Below are 22,016 nucleotides of genomic sequence, written 5' to 3'. Positions count from 1 at the left end.
ATGCTGCAGAAGTAATAATGTCTTCTTTGACTTCCCACCTGGTTTGTTGCATGTGTGGGAATTTAGCCACAGATAATGCTCCTCACTTCTACTCTGCTGTCTAAAAGCAAAATATTTAGCCAGAAATTTTCAAGATGTCATTCTGAGAGAAGTACTTCACAATTCCTACTGGAGAGCTGCAGAAATATCTGCTTTGGATCAATCACTGCTGTACAGAAATGCTCAGCTGCTCTCACCACCTGCTTCCAGTGGTGAGTCCAGGGTGGGCAGGTTGGTCAGACTCAGTTCAAAAATGCATTTTTTTCACAAGAAAAGTGTAAGATATTGATCAGATGACTGAGGTGTGCCATGACATCCTCTGGGGAGAAGTCTGACAATATGGGGGCCATGTAAAATAATTGTTTGTGGATGAAGGCACTTGATGGGGTGGATGCTGTGAGAGGTCACAGGAGAAGTCTGGAGGTATTAGAAAAACGATGAGGTAACGCCACAAGGAGGACAAGATGATAGTGGCTGACCTAGCAGAGTCCAGAGAGGGGAGCAAAGGGCTTTCTCTCAAAAGGAGGCAGTCATGTTCCCATCCATCCTGTTGGAAACCATCTACAAGATATGGGGGACAGGACACCAGCCTCCTGTCCAGTGCTCTTCAGGGGAGTGTCGAGTTTGTGCATGCCTTACTTTGTGTTATACTGCTGACAATTTATTAAACATATAATCTCTTGTGAAATGTACCATGAAACATACTTATGAAATGTACGATCCCTGCTCCACATTGCCCCAGTGAACACTATCAAAGTGCCTATCAGAGGTGCAATTGCCCATGCATCCACATTTTTTTTAAACTCTCCAGGATAAAGACCACACATTCCAATCTGTCAATCTTCTCTTCCATTGCCATGGGTAGGCAGAATCCAACATCTTGTAATGTGAAGTTAAAATTCTCCTCCCAAGTCTGGTGTCCATACACCAAAAAGCTGAAGACCCTGTGTTTCTGCGTGTTAAATCTGTGATAATTTGGGGGTGAGGGAGGTCTATATTCTCACACAGAAACATCCCGCCAGGAGTTAGCTGCCCCAGACAGGCCCTCCAGAGGCAACTACCATTTAGCCTTGTATTGGACCCAGTCATTGTAGGGGAAGAAGGTGACAATGATACTGCGTTCATGGATAGAACATCTAGGCCCACAGTCTACCAATAAGCCTTCTACTGAAATGTCAATTGTCAGTCCATCGGGGTCTGACCATAATGACTGAAAGCAAAAATCAAACAGGAGAAAAACCACTCATGGAATTTATTCTCCATGAATTAGCAGCACAGACTGCCAGGAATATGAAAAATGTGTGTGATAGATTGACATAAATATGTCAGCAATTCATACTGAAGAGTAGAATAAAGTTAAGAGGGAATTATAAGAAAATATGAGCCCTCGAGCTAGGATAATTAACATGCAAAAGCATGTTAATAGGCTAGAACATATGGCCCATGATGTTAGGACTGCTTATTTAAAAATAAGGTGTGAAGGTGAGGCTGAGGGACAACTGTTGTGTGCATATGCTTTCCAAAGAGCATTATAAACTGTAAAGTGAGTACAGGAACAAAAGTACACCAATCTATTTCTCCAAAGAATATAAGTCTGGTAAATCTATGTCACGGCAAGCAGTGTGAGCTAGTGGAGAGTGCAATGGTCTGGAACTCAGGAAACATGGGTTCTATTCCTAGCTCTGCCATTAGCCTGCTGGATGACCTTGCACAAGTCATTTCACCTCTCTGTGCCCCAGTTTTCCCATTTGTAAAATGGCGATAATGATACTGACCCATTTTGTAAAGTGCTTTAAGATTTACTGATGAAAAGTGCTACATAAGAGATAGGTGTTATTATTTCATACAAGACTGTTATATCCTTCCTGAAGGGTCCATATATGGTAATATCTTTGTGGAAGATGCCATAGGAAGGCAGTTTAAAGTAAACTGAGAGGATGAGGGGGCAAAGGATGATATGAGATGCCTGAGTCGAAGAAATGCTGCCAAGCCAAACTGTCATGGACAAAGGTGCAAGCTGGTAAAAGTATACCTTCTCCAGAAGCATGCACTATTTCTTCCAAGTTTAATGACATACTTGGACCTATCTAGATAACTTGGTGCAGAGTTTACAGCAAGATACATTATGCAGATTGTTTTTTTTATTTTGATCCAATTCTCTTTCAATTTTTAATAAATCTTGTTTTGGTACAAACCAAGGGGTTTTAAAACTTTGGGGGATTTGACACAGACGATACTGAAGAGGCACAACAACTTTCAACCTCTAAGAAGAGGTGTGAAGCAAGGCTCTCTGGTGTCTATTCTCAGTCTACCTGGTACGAACTAATGAGCTCTCTACCATAATATTTTGATCCTCCAAATGCACAAGAATGCATTAAACACAGATGAACACTGAATTTAAGGAGTATATGATGACAATGTTTTATAAGGAACAAGTCTGCTGGTAAGGAAATATTAGTGCAATTTTGGGAAACCTAGGTTTAATATAGAGAATGCTGGGTGGGATTTTGACGACCAATTAACACTGGCCTAATTCTGTTCCCACTGAAATCAATGACATTTTTCTATTGATTTCAATGTGAATTTTGCCATTGATTTCAAGTTAGACCAGGATGGAGTGCTTTTTGAAAATGCAACCCACCATGTATTCTTTTTATATTGTATACTAGTTAACTTTGAGGAGAAGGAATTAACTGCAAAGACTGCATGCATTCTTACTACACTTCAAAACTATACTGTACTACACAACTGCAGATATTTTCCTTTTTATTACTGGCTCCTACCAGAAAACACTCAGAGGAACCCAGTCACTAGGTGAGATGTCATTTTGTTCAAATTAATGTGTACACAAACTCTAAGCTAGTTATAAGCCTTCCTTTAAAGTATACTGTCCTCCTGATAAGAAAATAATACTGTGTTTCCTATTTCATAGATTCATAGATTCCAAGGTCACAAAGGACACATTGTGATCATCTAGTCTGATCTCCTGCAGGCCATAGAACTTTCACAAAATTATTCCTGTTTGCACTAGAACAGATCTTTTAGAAAAGCGTCCGATTTTGATTTAAAGTTTGCCAGCGAGGGAAAATCCAACACAACCCCTGTTCCAATTATTAATTACCCTCACTACTAAAAATGTATGCCTTATTTCCAGTCTAAACACCACTTCAAAACACTTAATCAGAAAACAAACATCAAAATAAAAGGTAAGGCACTGTACTGACTTCTTCCTGTTCCAAAGGTCCGGTCAACAGAGAGTGTTGGGAATGGCACGGGCCGGAGAGTGAACTGCGGATGCGGATATCCACATGTTGGAGATGGCAGAATTCCTGGGTACTGGGCACTTTCTAGTGTTGGCACTGGGATGGCACTGACAACAGCTGAAAAGAGAGAGAGAAGGAGAGAGAGAGAATTAAAGATCTCTTAACATTCTGTCGGTATTTGAGGAAGGTTAAAAATAAATGGATGGATCCAGCAGAAAACTACAAATGGCTACATTTCCAAAGCAGGGTGCCCAAGCTGCAGCCACAAAATATGTATTTTGTATCATGCCAGATACAGTGGGTCCTGATCCATGACTAGATCCTAAATGCTATGGTAATATAAATAATAGATAAATAAATAAACAAACAAACATTGCATGTATGCTCTTTATAGACACACCAACACACATACGTAGACCACATCAGTATACAGAAATAGGCATGTTTCATGTGACTGGGATATTTTCACATACAAAAAGCCACTTTTAGTATGAAACTATCTGCAAACATAAATGCCTGTTTCAAGGGTGCAGATTAGGCAGACAAGTTTGAATATTTTCCTGTTAAGTGACAAATATTTGAAAGGAAAATGGATGGATCAAGGCTTTAAGGGCCAGGATATAATCTTAGTGACTCTACTAAAGTTATTCCTGATTAACACCAGCGTAAATGAGACTGACTCTACTTCCTCACTCAGTGTGTACATTTAACTATAATAGTTCTAATGGGAATTACAACCAACAAAGAGAGGAAAGAGAAACAATGGGTTATGCACAAATTACCATAATCCCCTGAACATTTAAAGCTTCTCCAAAGCATATGAATCATTTTGGTTTGGAAACTGGCTCAAAATCTAATGAAATCAGGATTTCTTCTGAGTGATTTCCAATATGCTCTGGTTTTGAACAATCCAGGAATAAACAACCAATAACAAAAATAATGGGCCAAATTCTGAATTCCTTTACTGGTTTTTATGCACTTCTTACTCAGGGAAACCCCGACTGACTTTAACAAAAGTTTTGCCCGAGTAAACATTGGGTAGGAACTTCAGGATTTGGCCCAATGATGAATTTTTTTGGCTTATGTAGCACTTTTCACACGTGAATTGCAAACAATATTATAAATGTTAAAGTAGACATTATTATTACTTCTAGCCCTTATTACATCCACCACAGAGTTGTAAACTGGGAAATTTGCCCAAGGTCACACAAAGAGCTTATTCCTTATTACTTCTTTAAGCACTAAACGACACAGTCTTTGTTGGGCATTTCTGTACTTCCAGAGGAAAATGGGAAGTGTAGAATCGCACACAACTTTTATTAAGAAATGATAATCATAGTATTTTGAACATTCAAAATGTCTAGGTTCAATTTACGCATCCTTAGAATAGTAATCTTACTATTCAAAGATTTAATTTTATCTGTGGAAATCATTTTATTCACACTTTTGAAAGGTTAAATAATAGTCTTCCTGCTTGTAACACTGTTAATGCACTGCAAAAACAATCATTCTGTATTGAGTCATAAAAAAACCAACACATTTATTGAAGTCCATCCCTTCATTCTTCTCCAAGGCATAGGCAATAAGAATTTTAAAAAAATCAGAGTATTCACTGTAATATTATATTTATGTAGAAAAGCTAAGGGAAAAGATAGCTTCAAGCATTTTCAATAAACCTCTGTAATATGACAAGAAATTTGTTCTGACATAGCCTACCAAGAATTGAATTTGTATTTGATACGGATGCTTTAGGAGTTTGAAAGCAGAAATTCCCTTGCCAAATTTTGGAGCTCTCTGACCACTGCCCTCTTGCGTCAAAATTTTTTCACTATGCCCAATAAAAATGTAATCTAAGTATGGCTCATTGAGATTATGAAGTAGGAATTCCAAAGCTGTGCTCAGTAGCCCAAAATCCCCAGATGTTGCCAAACACATCAACATGATCGTCTCCACCACCAAAACAGGGTTGTTGTGATTTTCCACAATTTCAGAAAAAAGACTTAATTAAAAAATCAGTGAAAATAAACCCCAAAAAGTGATTCATTCTATGAGCATATTTCTTCCTCATACAGATGTAAGTTTTATAAAAAAAAAATGAATAGATTGGAATTCTGTAGGTAAATCACAAGAACATAATACTAAATAGTCAAAATTTGTCTACCTCCTTTTTAAAAAGTTGCCCTTTTATAATGATACACACTTTTGTCAAGTTATTTGTTGTCAGCACCTACCCTATTATAGGGTGACCAGACAGCAAGTGTGAAAAATCGGGATGGGGGTGGGGGGTAATAGGAGCCTATATAAGAAAAAGACCCAAAAATCAGGACTCTCCCTATAAAAATCGGGACATCTGGTCACCCTACCCTATTAATATGTTTTGACTAAGCCAATCAGAAAATGAAAAAAAATGCTGTGTTGGTGCTGAGAAGTGCACAGGTCTTTCACCAATAGATAACACTCTGAATTCAACTGTCCTATTTTCCAAGATTTTACTCCATAACTTGTCACCATTTTGATACAACAGATTGTGATATAGCCTTCTTCACAAACAGACTTGGGATCGAAATCCAGATCTTTAATTTTAAATGCTTGGGGAGAAGGAAGGTGTTTAGGACTATGTATCATCAGCTGCATTTCAGCCTCTTTTCTGGTTTTCAGCTCAACTCTCAACGCTTTGATTGTGTATTTGAGATCAATTGTGTGATATATATTGGAAACAATGCTCTGAATTGTTTTTCAATTTTGTCCTTGTGTGGGTCCAGGTCTTCGTTATTAATGAGATTAAACCAGATTTCCTTTGAGACTAACTTTAGCATCATTGGACTGTAATCTGCCAAGACCCTATGAAACGCTCTTCAATTGCTTTATTAAGTTTAGTGCCTTTCTGTGAAGGAATTTAGAGACTTAAGAGTATCATGATGGCGACATTTCAATAACAATGATGGCCTCAAACAGTCTCTCTTGTAGCATTATGAAACTCACCAATGTTTTGCCCTTTCATGTCAATACAAAAAGTTTCATTCAATAGCTCATTTGATCCTGAAGAACCCAAATAAACTGATTTTCTATGCTTTTTAAGATCAGCTTAAGTCACTTCTATTTTGCCACTTAACAGTGCCAATGTGTTTATTTTATTTCAGAATAATTACCTGTTTTCATTTCTTCGGTCCTTTCTATAGTTTATTTCATATTACTTTCAGTGTTTGGCACATTGAGTCAGATAAATTAAAAAATATGATAAAGCCCCTCAAAAACAATCCACTTTTATTTTATGGAGAAAGAAACAGGTTCATTAGAACCCAGCCTAAAAAGTTCACAAATTAGACCTAAATGTGAGATCGATTTTTCCCCCATGTATCATTATATATTATAATCTCTCTGTTAGACATATACTAGTGAGAGTAGGATAGAGATAGAAAACAGGACCTCACCCTTCTAAAACTATTTATGATTTGATCCTAAAAAACCCAACGGCACACGTATCCATATACACTGACCTACTATAAAGCGGACTGATTTTACTTATACTGGTATTGTACCATTGCAATTACAATGAATTTGATTCTTATCTTGCCTACAACACTTCTACATCAGTGTAATTCCACTGCCCTTATTCATCTCTCCCTTGTATCAGGGTAAATCAGGAGTCATGCTACTGCAGCTAGTGCAGTTATAGCAGCGTAAGTCTAGTGTGAGAGAGGGGATTATCAGCCCCATCAACATCAGTGATGTGACTTCTGATTTTCTCTGGAGTAAATGAGATCAGAATCCAACCCACTGAATCTTTATCCTGTGCATTCTCCAATATTTTTTTATGTTTTCAACTCCCCTTAGGGAGCAGCATGTCAGGTCGGAATGTCAAAGTGTGTATGTGATCGCGTTATCTACAAGTGGATACAGCCTAAAAAGAAGACAGTTCCCAGGAATGATTTTTGCCTCAGTATGTTTAAGTACTTCCTTACCTTAAAGTACAAGTTGTTTCATTGGCATCAATGGGACCACTCATGTGCTTAAAGTTAAGCACCTGTGTAATGGGTTGCTGGATCAGGGCCTTATAGATTACTGGAAATGTAACATATACCAAATAATGTCTAGATTTAATGTGTGCTGAGCAGTTCAATAAAACCAAGGGATTCTTTCCAGAGACTTGACATCTCCATCCTGTAATCCATGTTGGGAATCACACTGCACAGTAATGCATAAGAGTACATTTGCTGGCTAAATTTTATAACGAAGAACAGCAATTAGCATAGTAAATATAAATCTTTGTAATGTGTGTCCCCAAGTACTGTACACATAGGAAATGTACACATAGGAAATGTGTGGTCTATTGATTAGAGCAATGGACTGGAAGTTAGGACTTCTTGATTCTATTTCCACCTACTGAATCATTGTGAAGCCTTGAGAAGCCATGGTTTACTCCTTTGTAAAATGTGGTTAATGCTACTTACTGTAGTTGTATTATGAGGCTTAATTAATTAATATTGTAAGATGCTTTGAGATCCTCAAATGAAAGAGACTCTAGATGCACTATTGTTCTCACATCAAATTGTAAGCGGGAGTAAGAGATGCACTACTCACGAGGGTTGCTTGGTTGTGAATCCATCGGAATCATGAGCTTGGCACGTGTGGCTCTGCGGGCAGCAAGCGAGCGCTCTAACGTGGACATACTACTTCCCACATCCTCTGTGTCAGGACCTAGTGAAAAGCAACACAGTGGCTATGTTAACAATGGCTATCCACCAAACTGTTTCCCTCTTTACCGTACGTCTTGCAGTAAAGTGAATGGATATTTTTTCATACATCTATCATTAAAATTGGTCACTTAAATGGCATCATCTCCTAATAGCTCTGCACAGACTACTTCGGACACCATTCCTGAATAAAATGGTTGTTTCTCATTTTCTTACTTGGGAATTTCTCCCTTTACAATCACATCCTGGTTTAACTCTCCTTTCTCCCTGCTGCTGAAACAAAAATCGCTTCATAAAAATGACACTAACCCTCTGCCTCAACATTACTTATTACCCACTTCCCTTAAAGTTCAAACAAAGTATCATGGCCAGATTTGGGTACATAAAGTTGGACATCTAAATCCATAATCTAGCACCTAAATAACTGGCCTTATCTGCACAGATGCTTTATATGCACCCACTAAGTCCCAGCCAATTCAAATGATTGGCTCAGCAGCTACAAAAATCAGGCATTTTATTATCATATTATTTATATTGAAATATAGATGTAGGTATATTCAGGTAGCCAAACTAAAAGTTTAGTCCACTTACACTCATACAGAGATGTTTGGTGTAACCAAAGAAGCTAGGGTAACAATCTCTGGTCATGGAGGTACCTTGTTTTCAGTGGGATGTTTGGTACAGTAATTCCCAATGAAATAGAAGATATGTTTTCTGGTTCTCAGATTGTATCATATCTGATATGTACACCTCTACCCCGATATAACGCTGTCCTTGGGAGCCAAAAAATCTTACCGCATTATAGGTGAAACCGCGTTATATCAAACTTGCTTTGATCCACGGGAGCGCGCAGCCCTGCCCCCCCGGAGCTCTGCTTTACCGCGTTATATCCGAATTCATGTTATATTAGGTCGCATTATAGCGGGGTAGAGGTGTATATTATATTAATATCACATAAGTAGTTATACCACCACGTGGAAAATAAGTTAATTATTGCCATAACAAAATAAACTGAATTTATTTGGTATCTTTGAGTAGTTCACCTCTATTGTGCCTACTCATCTCCACTGGGGCTATTACTTTCTAAACCTCTGAGCAGCTCATAAACTTTTTTTTTAATAAGACTCTCCACAAAACTCTTTCCTTCTTTTCTTCAAATTATCTTGATTTAGTTCTCAGGACTAAAATCTCAGTCTTGCAGCAGTAACTGTTTTAAGGTCCAAAATCTAGTGATGAAATAGGGCGAGGACAATATGTTTGATTCAGTTGGATATTCTAGGATTCCCAGTACTATAAAAGTATAAAAGTATCTGGCCTAGTTGTTTGCATGTATTTGTATCTAGCCCTTCTGGTTAGGCAATTGGTGTGCTGTGACCACTGCTTATCTTGGGTCTGATCCAAAGATCATTGAAGTCAATGGAAAGACTACAGTTGATCTTAATGGGTTTTGGATTATGCCCCACGATCATCTTACTTGTGAATAGATTCTAAAGTCTTTTGGGCAGGGATCATCTTTTTGTTGTATGTTTGTAAAGTGCCTAGTGCAATGAAGCTGGGGCCTCTAGGTCCTAATCCAATACAAATTAAAAAAAGAAAAAAGACAAACCACTATGTAAGATATCAAACCCTAAAATCCTGACAGCAACCTATGACTTTTAGATCATTTTAGAGGTTTGAAATCCTATTAGGTCTGCCATTTCTTTCACACTAAAGCCTCTACCTCTTATGGTAGGTAAGGAATAGAGATACAAACAATAGTAGCAGCTGAAGAAATCTAAGCATTTACCATCATATATATCACCAAAGAATCTGCATTATTTAAAACCCTATGTGATTTTCCAGACTAACTTGTCACTGTCACTCATGAGTGATGCAGCCATGCAAACTCATGCCAAATATACTTATATTTTGAATCTATATATTGCTGCTTCTTCCTCACCCTATTACATTTTATTACTGAAAAAAAAATTTCTAACAAAAGGGAAACCTATACTGTTTAAGGATAGAAAAGAAAAGCGAGGCTGCCTATATACTACACTTAAATTGCATTTTTTGCATGAGAGTTTCTCTCTCTCTGGGCCAAATTCTGATCTCACTTACGGTGGCGAAACTCTTTTTTACTGTGTTGTCTCTCTGCTCCATTTTTCATTTGATTTTTTTCCCACTGTGTTCCCCACCACCAATAGAGTCTCCTAAAGTGGAATGCAAACTCAAGACTTGTCTACATGGAGACTTAGTGCATGGCAAGCCAGGAATATAAAGTATGCTAGTCTGCTGGGTCCACTATGTGGAGCCTACAACTGTACACTAAAGTACCATAGGTTTCAGAGTGGTAGCCGTGTTAGTCTGTATTAGCAAAAACAATAAGAAGTCCTGGTGGCACCTTAGAGACTAACAAATTTATTTGGGCATAAGCTTTCGTGGGCTAGAACCCACTTCATCAGATGCATGCAGTGGAAAATACAGGAGCAGGTATAAAGGATGGGAGTTGCCTTACCAAGTATGAGGTCAGTATAACGAGACAATTCAATTAACAGCAGGATACCAAGGGAGGAAAAATAAATTTTGAAGTGGTAATCAGAGTGGCCCATTTCAGACAGTTGACAAGAAGGTGTGAGTAACAGTAGGGGGAAATTAGTATTGGGGAAATCAGGTTTTGGTTTTGTAATGACCCAACCACTCCCAGTTTTTATTCAGGCCTAATCTGATGGTGTCCAGTTTGCAAATTAATTCCAGTTCTGCAGTTTCATGTTGGAGTCTGTTTTTGAAGTTTTTTGTTGTTGAAGAATTGCCACTTTTAGGATTGTTATTGAGTGACGTTACTTTCTTTGTTGGGCCAGTCTTGTAGTAGGTGACTTCTGAGTACCTTTTTGGCTCTGTATTTTCCACTCCATTCATCTGATGAAGTGGGTTCTAGCCCACGAAAGCTTATGCTCAAATAAATTTGTTAGTCTCTAAGGTGCCACCAGGACTCCTTGTTATTTTTGCTCAAGTACCATAATACACGTTGACTAGCTGGCTCATACAATAGAGTCCACATGATCAGTTCATATGTGGCAGGCTAGGGCACTGAAGATGTACACCCCGGTTTGTGGTGTACTAATTGATCGTGCAGACAAGCTCTCAATAATGTTTGATTTCCAGCTGAAGTTCTGAGCCAATCATGAAAGAATGGAGTAGAAATCAAACATGATGCATATTCTTCTAATTATTAACCGATGCAAAGTAGCATGTCATTTTGAAAAAATGAAATTTACCTGTTGATACTATTATCTGTAGACACTACCTGTTCTGCAGACACTATTGAGTTGCTTAATGTTTGAATTCTTGAAAAATCATTCTTATCCATTAAAGCAATTGGGAATATTTGATTATGATAAGCTAAAACCTTCCAATATTGTATACAATATACTCTGTTCATCAATTGTGGGTCCAGGTGATTTTTCATTCCCTCAGATCTCAATTTCAGCATATGTATTGCTCCACTTGCATTAGAAGCTACCCATGCAGTTAGTCATGCTGTTATATTAGACAAGAAGTATCTGCCACCATGCCCAGTTGCAGTGTTGCCAACTCTCACAATGTTATTACAAGTCTTCTAATAATTGTTGTGTTTGCTAGAGCCCCAGTTGCTGGAATCTGGTTATTATCTTGACAGCATGACTCTAAATACTCCAACACCAGAAGGCAAATAAACAGAGCCTAAATTAATTCTTTTTAAATCTCGTGATTTATAAAAACCAATCTGTGGATGGCTTGAATTGTGATTTTTGAATGCCTGGAGCTGGCAATACCACCAGAACTGTATTGGGCCTGTTAAGCACGGCTGGCATTGGTGGAGGGGGCCTGCAGCAGGGGAGTCCCCAGAGGCACATTTTAGAACAACCACTGTAGTACCCTTTACAAATGTACATTGCACATTTCCACCCTATGTTGGCTTGATTTTGCTGGATGCTCCCTTTGGTGGGTCTAGACTCCCCAGTTCTTATGTCTAGGAGTGCAACAATGGGAGGGTGGCAGGCCCATGTACAAGGATTATGAGCACCCTTTTCTCTCTCTGACATAACTGTATACAGCTAGGTCAAATCTGGACCATAGCACTCAGGTTTATTGATTTCAGGACTGACTATGTTATTCTGCCCCCCAAAGAGAATATTTTCATATCACTACAGATTCTTGAAGTTAAAAACAGCTTCAGGCAGGTGAGAGCTGGAACATTTCAGTGAGCACAATGGCGGTGATATTACCAGACTGTGAGGCACTCTTGCTGCCCAGCTGAGTTTCAGACTGGCTGTGGCTGACTGGCGTGATGTCTTGACAGCTCTGCATCGGCGAGTCTCTTCCTGAGGGGTCAGAACCTGATGGCTTTTCAATATTCTTCATCTCCATCTCTTCATGGTGTATCCAGAGGTCTGGGGGCCTCAAGTCTTTCTGGCTGCCCTTCCTTTTCCCAGCGCTATGGGTAGCACGCTTTCTGTGGAAAAAGTCCAGATTGAAATCTAAGAAAATATCCCCTAACAAAAAAAAAATACCCATAAAAATTAAGTGATCTCAGGTTACACAACAAATAAATCCATTTAGGTTTGCCCGACAAGGCTTAGGAACCAGTTATCTTGGATCTGACTGCTATGCCTTTAGGCCTCTAGAGATAAATGTATTATAGCCATGATATGGTAAATCCCCAAGGCACGGGGGTGGGTACCAGGTGTCTCTCTGTCTAGCACCAGCTGCTTGCTGATCCATGAAGTGGCACTGGTGTTAGTTCCAGATGAGGCCACTTGCCAATCCGTTAAACATAAAGGTGTCTCACTGACAGCATATGTTTAGGAGAGGAATGAAAGGGGCAAGTGAGAGTAAATACTGCTCTTTGCTCCAGAGGGTGGGCTTGGGGCTCAGCAGGGTAGGTCATTGTGCACCAGCTGATGTGCGATTGGAGAAAAATTCCTTCCAGAAAGAATTGTGAAGTTCCTCTTGGGAAGACTATAATTTCTGATTTAACTACATATAGCAACAGCAATTGAATAATGCAGTATATATTTCCACAGTGTCCTGCAGGTCTCATACTTTCCATAAACAGCTACAGCATACATTATATTTCTTAAAAGTATATTAAAACATGATTTTTATCATACAAAAGCTAAGAAATTCAGAGTGATATACCCCACAGCAACATTAACTTTCCTCCTTATGTATATTCATTACAATATGTTCTATCCTTACAAGACCATACAGTGTGTGTGTATATACACAAAACATGCACGCACAGACATTCAGCGACATATGTGCATCTGCTGTTAAAGAAAACGTATGCAACTTAAATATAAATCAAGAGCTCTCTGTTGCAGCTACCTAACAAGTCTCATTGGAGATGCATTATTTAAACTCACTTTAAGCAGTCTAAAAATATGGAAAACATGCAGCCCCTCTGTTTTATTTTTAATGGTATTTGCAGAACAACCTGCCTGAGCATTCACATAGCATTTTTCATCTGCAGATCTCAAAGCACTTTATATAAACGGATAAGTATAATCCAGTTTATAGGTGAGGAAAGTGAGCTACACGCCAGTAAGGCCAAAATTTTCATACTTGGGTGCACATTTAGTCATCAGAAAAACAGCAGCTTGATTTTCACAGGTGATGAGCACTCCCAACTCCTGTTCAAACTTTAAAAACAGACTTCAAAGAGAAACTGCTGAACTACAATTCATTTGCAAACTTAACACCATCAATTTGGGCTTGAATAGGGACTGGGAGTGGTTGGCTCACTACCAGGGCCGGCTCAACCTATTAGGCAACCTAGGCAGTCGCCTAGGACGCTGAAATTTGGGGGGCGACGACCACGGCGGCCGAACATCCGGCCGCTGCGGTTGTCGGCTGTATTTTGGGGGCAGGACCTTCCGCCGCCTCTGTCGGGGGCGCCATTTTGGGGGCGGGACCTTCTGCCACCTAGGGCACCAAAAAGGCTGCCGGCGCTCCTGCTCACTACAAAAGCAATTTTCCCTCTCTTGGAATTGACACCTCCTCATCAATTATTGGGAGTGTACCACATCCACCCTAACTAAATTGGCCTTCAACACTGGTTCTCCACGTGTAAGGTAGCTCCCTTCTCTTCATGTGCCAATATATATTTATGCCTGTTTCTGTAATTTTCACTCCATGCATCTGAAGAAATGGGGGTTTTACCCATGAAAGCTTATGCCCAAATAAATCTGTTAGTCTTTAAGGTGCCACCAGACTCCCCGTTGTTTTTGTGGATACAGACTAACATGGCTACCACTCTGATACCAACTCCTGTTGAGCCCCACAAGCTATTCAGGCCAAAATGCATTTTCTACATCTACCAAGTCATCACAGGCCTAATTCAAAGACCATTGAGCCAGGAACTCCTGAGTTCTAATTCTGCTCTGCCATTACTTGATCAAGTTGCAATCAATAAAATGAATAACATTTACTTACTGCAGCTATCTTGCATGGGAGTCATGAACATACATTTGTTTGTAAAGTGCTTTGAAGATATATGGTGCTGAGTGCAACTACTATTAAATCTTAAATGTCTTTTTGGTAATTGAATTAAAAATTAAGATGCACTACTCTTTACTCTAACTTTGCAATACACACACAGAGAGAGTATGGAATTATATAGTACACCTTGTGGAATTCACTAAGACACACTACACGTTGAATCTTTTAAGAAGGCTCTTTCCACTTTGCTGAAACATTGCTTCTTGTTATGCAGACACTATCCGAAACAGCTTGGATGAGGCAAATAAGTGAAGACATAGCTGATAAGTCATTAGCATCAGACCTTGGAAAGGATGTTTTGTCCCCTGCAGGAGAACAGCTTTTTGTCTCTGATTTAAACCAATTACTGTACCATATCATAAGTCTTCCAGCAGATAGGGATTCTATCTCCCTGCAGCTGTAGACAAATAAATAGAAGAGAAGCTCAATGAAGCCCTTTGCAATTCACCCCATTTGCCCTGACAGCATCATACATATAACAGTTGTCGCACTTTTGTTTTTGTAACGGGCTGCAGTAAAGGGAACGCAGCTGATATAAAGGTGCTAGTAAGAAAAAAAATCTCTTTACAAATGAGAAGTGATTTCACTTTCAGCTCAGTTATTTCCTGCAGGTTACTATTAAAGGAGTGGAAATGACATGTCTCCCCCACCACCATTCACACCACCAACAAATGCAACCTAATGCCTGGCAGGCAAGAGTCAAAAACATAAGCTGCAGCTAATGAGCAATGTCAAGGTGGAAGATGCAGAGTGAAACGAAAAAAGAAGATATATCCCAAGGGAAAACTGCAGTGACATACTGAGGATGTCTAGTGGCTGCTGACTTATTTGCCTGAATTTTATTTTGCTTTTCCTTTAAGTCTCCACCTAGCTTCTCCTACCTCTATACACATTTGCTACCTTCAGTTATAATAGTACCTTGCAGGCAATCTTTATTTATTTCTCATACTTTTCCATTACCCACTTCAGATGCCTAACATCATATTCACTACTTGACAACTTCTGAAGAACAACCTCCTATCATGTAGCTGCTGTGCTCTGGAGTGGCTTAGGAACATAGGATTTACCTAACTGGATCAGACTAGAGGTCAACCTATACCAGTACCTTGCTTCTTGAGGTGGCCAGTAGCTGAGTTTTCTGAACTTCTCAGGTTTAAATTTACATTGCACATGTGAGATTTCATGGTTTTAGCTTGCTGCAAAGGCCATTAATAAGCATTATATTATACAATCTAAGCACAATGTCATTTACCATCCAATCCTGACAAACTCCTGCAACAGTGAAGTCCACGGGTTGGCTATATACTGCATAACACAGAATCACAGACACATAGGGCTGGAAGGAACCTCAAGATATCATCTATTTCATCCTTCCATGCTGAGGTTAAGCATATCTAGACAATCACTGCCAAATATTTGTCTAATCTGTTCTTTAAAATATCCCGTGATGGCGATTCCACAACTGGTGCTTAACTATCTTTATTGTTAGAAAGTTTTTTTTAATATGTAACCTAAACCCTTTAATGCAAACAAAGCTGATTATTTTTTGTCCTACCCTCGGTGGACATGGAGAACAATTTATCACAGTCCTCTTTATTATAACCTTTTACATATGTGAAGATTGTTACCATGTCCCCAACAGCCTTCCCTTATCCAGTCTAAACATGAACAATTCTTTTAATCTTTAGTCCTAGGTCATATTTTTTAATATTGTCTTTAATTTGCTCTCTATTTACTGCCCTTTACTTTATGTAATTTTGTCTCATTGTTATCTGTCTCTCCACCTGTTGTCTCTTGTTTTATAAAGATTGTAAGGTCTTTGGGGCAGAGACCATATTTATATTGTGTGCTTCTCCAGTGCCTAGCACAATGGGGTCCTAGTCCACGACAAACAAATAAATACATATATACACACATACATGTGGATACTAGGGAGACGTGTTACATATAGAAGTTAAATTGCCTGATCTTTTATTAATGAATAGTAAGGCTGCACATGAGGATGGGGCACAGGGCTGCCCCTGGCACTGGCCAATGAGGGCAAACAGATGCAGTTCCCACCTGAGGGAAGTATCAGTGGCCATGTTCTGAGTGCATGCCAGTAAACTTCTAGTACCACAGAGGATATGACTACTGAGATATTTCAGAATATGAGACAATTCAACATACTTCAAGAGCTGCAGCACCTGCTGTAGGTACTACAGAATAACATAAACCTGAACACTTAATCATCCCACTTTCCTGCTTTTTTATAGACATCTACATTACTAGAAAGCTAGTATGGCTGACACATTATTCCTCCTTGAAGTCAGAGACAGAAAATAGCTATTAGGTCTCCTAATCCATCCCTCCATCAGTACAATGTTTTCCTACAGTATATTTTATAGTGTTTTGCCCACTCATGTTTTAAATGCCTCAAGGAGTATGGCCTTCCCTGCTCTTGGGAGATTACTGTACACTACTTTATTAAAAACTTTCACCGTTAAGAAGGTTTCGTTCATATTCAACATGAATCAACCTTTTTCTTGATGTCATCTCATTCACAGGTTTTGAAACTTACTGGTGCAAGTTCCACATTGGAAGCTGGATCCAAACCCCCTTGTTTCAGCTTAGGTATCTCTTCATAATGGTCTGAACAAGAGGCTCCGACACCCTCAAATATGAGGAAGTTTGGCTTCAGACTTTTGAATTCTGGAGCTTGAGCCTGAATTTATTTATTTATTTATGTATTTATGTATTTATTTATTTTTATGTAATGGCTTTCCCCCTTCTCCAACACTTTCAGTATAAAAGGTTTCGTTTCGGTTAACTTAGTCTCCACATCCTCCAATCTCTTCTACACAGTAGCAATCCAATAAGAGCTTTAGGCTGCATTCAAAGCCCATTGCAGTCAACAGAAAGGCTCCCATTGTCTTCCATGGGCTTCGGGGCCAGAGCTCAGAACCCACAATTGAAGGTGATTGTCACATTGAGCTCTTCTAAAAACCTGCTCACTGATTTTGGTGCCTAAATAGGGACTGCATATTTTGAAAATCTAGCCTTGAGTGTAGGTACTAAACTCTTTTGGAAATTTGTCTCCCAGTGACAATATTATACTATAAACTCCCCTGCCTCTGAGCTTGACAAGGACAAAACTAATTTCAGCAGACATTGAAACAGTTTAGCCACATAAGAACATAAGAACGTCCATATTGGGTCAGACCAAATGTCCATCTAGCCCAGTATCCTGTTTTCTGACAGTGGCCAATGCCAGGTGCCCCAGAGGGAATGAACAGAACAGGGAATCATCAAGTGATCCATCCTTTGACACCCATTCCCAGCTTCTGGCAAACAGAGGCTAAGGATACCTACCCTGCCCATGACTCTGCACTCTTTTTCAAGCATCAACAAAAATCAATGCAATAGACTTTTGACTTGCACTTCGACTATTTGTCCTCCTCATATGCAAAACATGATTAAATTTTATATCAGAAAGTTCATTCTTTCTCAATAGTATAATTACTGTATAATTCTCAACCAATTAACTGGTAAAATCCAGCAAATTAGGTGACTCCAGTGGAATTTCTTCTTATACCAGGGCCAGATGTCACCCTTAACTTTCTGGAATGGAGCACCCACGGAAAAAATAGAGCACACACCAGCAGCCTCCCCGATCAGATCCTCCTCCTCCTCCCAGCGCCTCCTGCCCATCAGCCAGGACCGGCTCCAGGCACCAGCTTAACAAGCAGGTGCTTGGGGCGGCCAAGGGAAAGGGGCGGCATGTGCGGCAATTTGGGGGCAGCAGGTCCCTCACTCCCTCTAGGAGCGAAGGACCTGCCGCCGAACTGCCGCCGCCAATTGCGGCTTTTCTTTTTTTCTTTCCCCAATTGCCGCTGCTGGTCGCGATTGTGGCTTTTTTTTTTGCTTGGGGTGGCAGAAATGCTGGAGCCAGCCCTGCCATCAGCGGGCCCTGCTGATCAGCTTCTCCGCCTCCCTCCCAGTGCCTCCTGCCCACTGCAATCAGCTGTTCGGTGGCATGCAGGAGGCACTGGCGGCAGGAAAGGAGCAAGGACGGGGTGCGCTCGGGGGAGGGGAGCCGGAATGGGGCAGGGCAGATGAGTGCGGGAAGAGGTGGGCAAGGGTGGGGACTTGGGGGAATGGGTGAAGTGGGGGAGGTGCCTGGGGTAGAGCAGAGCTTGAGCACACCCCAGCAACTTAGAAAGATGCCACCTCTGGCGCACCCTACACTGTCCCTTTAAAATATATGAAAATGGTCTCAAATGGTCTCAGTGCTGTTTTCTGGCATTTTTTACATATATATATGAATAACAGGAATAACAGATGTTGACTTTCTTTTGCAGGACAAAAGCCTCACAATAGACTGAAAACTGAGCCTGAACGTCTCCATTTTTCAGCTGCATGGAGAGAGGAAGTAAGTCAGACAGTCTGGTACCTAGAAGGCATTATTAGCCACACAGACAGATAACATTTTTCCTTAAATCAATGGAATTGATTCTTCCCCTGTTTGATTGAACAGAGAAGGGGTGGGTCATGAGGGGGCTGTTCTGGCTATCTGATTCTGAGGATCAGCCCTCGGCCCCAATAAATGTTCGAGCTACTTTTTAGCATCTCTAACTTTGCCCCACCACGCCCTCTCCCATTCTACTGTGTGCTCCCAATGTGCTCCCTCCAGGGTAAGCCATGTGTGGCAAAGGGTCTGGAATAGGGAATTCCCATATGACCTAGAAATTCTCTCCACTGGCCAGTTGCATCCAGTTTCTGGAACGATGGACCCCTTAAGTGGTACAATGTGGCTGGATCTGATTACATATTTCAGCCTGTGACTCCACATCCTCTCAATGCTCATTTGAGGACCTTGCTCATATCATCTTTGAAACCTAACAACAGAAAAGTGGCCACTTTTTTGTCTGTTTGTTCAGGTATTTGCCAACAACATACTTCCTCTGTTGCGCTGAAGAACGCCTGGTGCAGATCACAGCCACGATCACCACCACCACCACTGTAATGACCCCAACGGTGACCACAATGATTACTAGAAGGTTGCTGTTCTTTTGAGGCGTTACGCTGCCATGTGGAGGGTGCATCTGCCCTATGGGAGGTTCTGAAAAAATATAAATGATGAGAGAGTTTCAGCAGCAAAATTTAACAACAGAGTGTAAAAAACAGATGTGATGTACAACAACAGTTGGCAGAGACTGCTAGATCTGGTATATAGACCTTTTGCCCATCAGAGTGCCTGGATAAGTTTTGTCCCCAGTTGAAAGAGACAGGAAAAAAAGATATTTTATGCCACACAAATACTTCTCTGACATAACTGATGAAAGGTCATGGCTTATGAGAAATAGCCTACTTATTTCATGCCCAGGAAGACAAATTGCTTGATGCAGTGTGATCACAATTTACTCCCCTTCTCTTTCAGAAGCCACCCATAAAAAAGGCACAATTTAAAGCCTGTCTGGGGTGTGTGAATTCTACTTAAAAACAGACAGTCGGTTCAGAATGGTGTCACAAAGCACTGAAATTTATGTTTCACTGTGTTTCAGTGCTATAGCAAACTGGAAAATATTGAAGCAGTAAGGACTGAGGTGCAAGGCATTTACTGGAAATTAATGACCAGCTGCTGGGAGTTGATAGCGATCAGCTCACTATTGCTATTAGCAACTAAAACTGAAAAAAAAGGCAATATGCATTTTTATTCCTTACATAGCCTCTATTGATATTTACCGAACAATTAATGTCTTGTGTATTAGCCAATCTGAATGTGTGATTCATCTCTCAAGATTCCATTCAGCCCATAATAAGCCACAGATTATATTGTATTGTATTTATTGATATAGCTCCTCTGATGTAAGGTGTTAATCATGCTTCACTTGGAACACAATAGCAGACAGAGAGATCAATCCTCTGAGAATCTGTGCTGAGAATCCTCATTTTCCATTAACTTCAATGGAAAAACAAGACTGGACCCCAAATGATCAAGTTACATCATTTCTTGTTTCAGATCCCAATACCACTAATTTCAAAGATTGGGCCCTTGCTCACTAGTTTTTATGGATGCTATTACATGGTGGATGGCACATTTTTCAATTGCGTTGACAGCTTCTTGCATAATTTACATAGAAAAATAATTACTCCCCTTGCATACCATCCAGAGAGGGCCCAATCCTGCAGTCTTTATTCAACAAAATTTCCATTTCGGTCAAAGGAAGTTTTTGCCTGAGTAAGGACTGAAGGTTCAGGATCATGCATTATAAACACTAGCATAGGACAATATGCACTTTGGTTATTTTGTTTGCTAATAGATTCTATAAAGACTAAGAGCTCAGGAAAACCAAGAGATGATGCCACTTAAGTTTGGTGAACTTGTCAATAACTTCATGAGCAGAAAGAAGAACAGGAGTACTTGTGGCACCTTAGAGACTAACAAATTTATTAGAGCATAAGCTTTCGTGGACTACAGCCCACTTCTTCGGATGCATATAGTGGGCTGTAGTCCACGAAAGCTTATGCTCTAATAAATTTGTTAGTCTCTAAGGTGCCACAAGTACTCCTGTTCTTCTTTCTGCTCATGAAGTTATTGACAAGTTCACCAAACTTAAGTGGCATCATCTCTTGGTTTTCCTGAGCTCTTAGTCTTTATAGAATCTATTAGCAAACAAAATAACCAAAGTGCATATTGTCCTATGCTAGTGTTTATAATGCATGATCCTGAACCTTCAGTCCTTACTCAGGCAAAAACTTCCTTTGACCGAAATGGAAATTTTGTTGAATAAAGACTGCAGGATTGGGCCCTCTCTGGATGGTATGCAAGGGGAGTAATTATTTTTCTATGTAAATTATGCAAGAAGCTGTCAACGCAATTGAAAAATGTGCCATCCACCATGTAATAGCATCCATAAAAACTAGTGAGCAAGGGCCCAATCTTTGAAATTAGTGGTATTGGGATCTGAAACAAGAAATGATGTAACTTGATCATTTGGGGTCCAGTCTTGTTTTTCCATTGAAGTTAATGGAAAATGAGGATTCTCAGCACAGATTCTCAGAGGATTGATCTCTCTGTCTGCTATTGTGTTCCAAGTGAAGCATGATTAACACCTTACATCAGAGGAGCTATATCAATAAATACAATACAATATAATCTGTGGCTTATTATGGGCTGAATGGAATCTTGAGAGATGAATCACACATTCAGATTGGCTAATACACAAGACATTAATTGTTCGGTAAATATCAATAGAGGCTATGTAAGGAATAAAAATGCATATTGCCTTTTTTTTCAGTTTTAGTTGCTAATAGCAATAGTGAGCTGATCGCTATCAACTCCCAGCAGCTGGTCATTAATTTCCAGTAAATGCCTTGCACCTCAGTCCTTACTGCTTCAATATTTTCCAGTTTGCTATAGCACTGAAACACAGTGAAACATAAATTTCAGTGCTTTGTGACACCATTCTGAACCGACTGTCTGTTTTTAAGTAGAATTCACACACCCCAGACAGGC

At 39.8% G+C, this 22,016-nt stretch overlaps 1 protein-coding gene across 1 annotated transcript in view; it reads right to left on the bottom strand.

Annotated features, from left to right (window-relative positions):
- DCC (DCC netrin 1 receptor) overlaps nt 1–22,016 on the bottom strand; it is a gene marked incomplete in the record, with an annotated part of 974,185 nt that overhangs the window by 42,979 nt on the left and 909,190 nt on the right. Inside the window, 4 exon segments of the mRNA XM_034774393.1 lie at nt 3,264–3,419; nt 7,884–8,000; nt 12,244–12,470; nt 19,457–19,619. Coding sequence (XP_034630284.1) covers nt 3,264–3,419; nt 7,884–8,000; nt 12,244–12,470; nt 19,457–19,619 — 663 coding nt within the window.

The sequence above is a fragment of the Trachemys scripta genome, chromosome 6 (genome assembly GCF_013100865.1).
Source record: "Trachemys scripta elegans isolate TJP31775 chromosome 6, CAS_Tse_1.0, whole genome shotgun sequence".
Lineage (NCBI taxonomy): Eukaryota > Metazoa > Chordata > Testudines > Emydidae > Trachemys > Trachemys scripta.
Note: the sequence above shows the minus strand (reverse complement) of the source record. Positions and strands in the feature narration are given on the sequence as shown.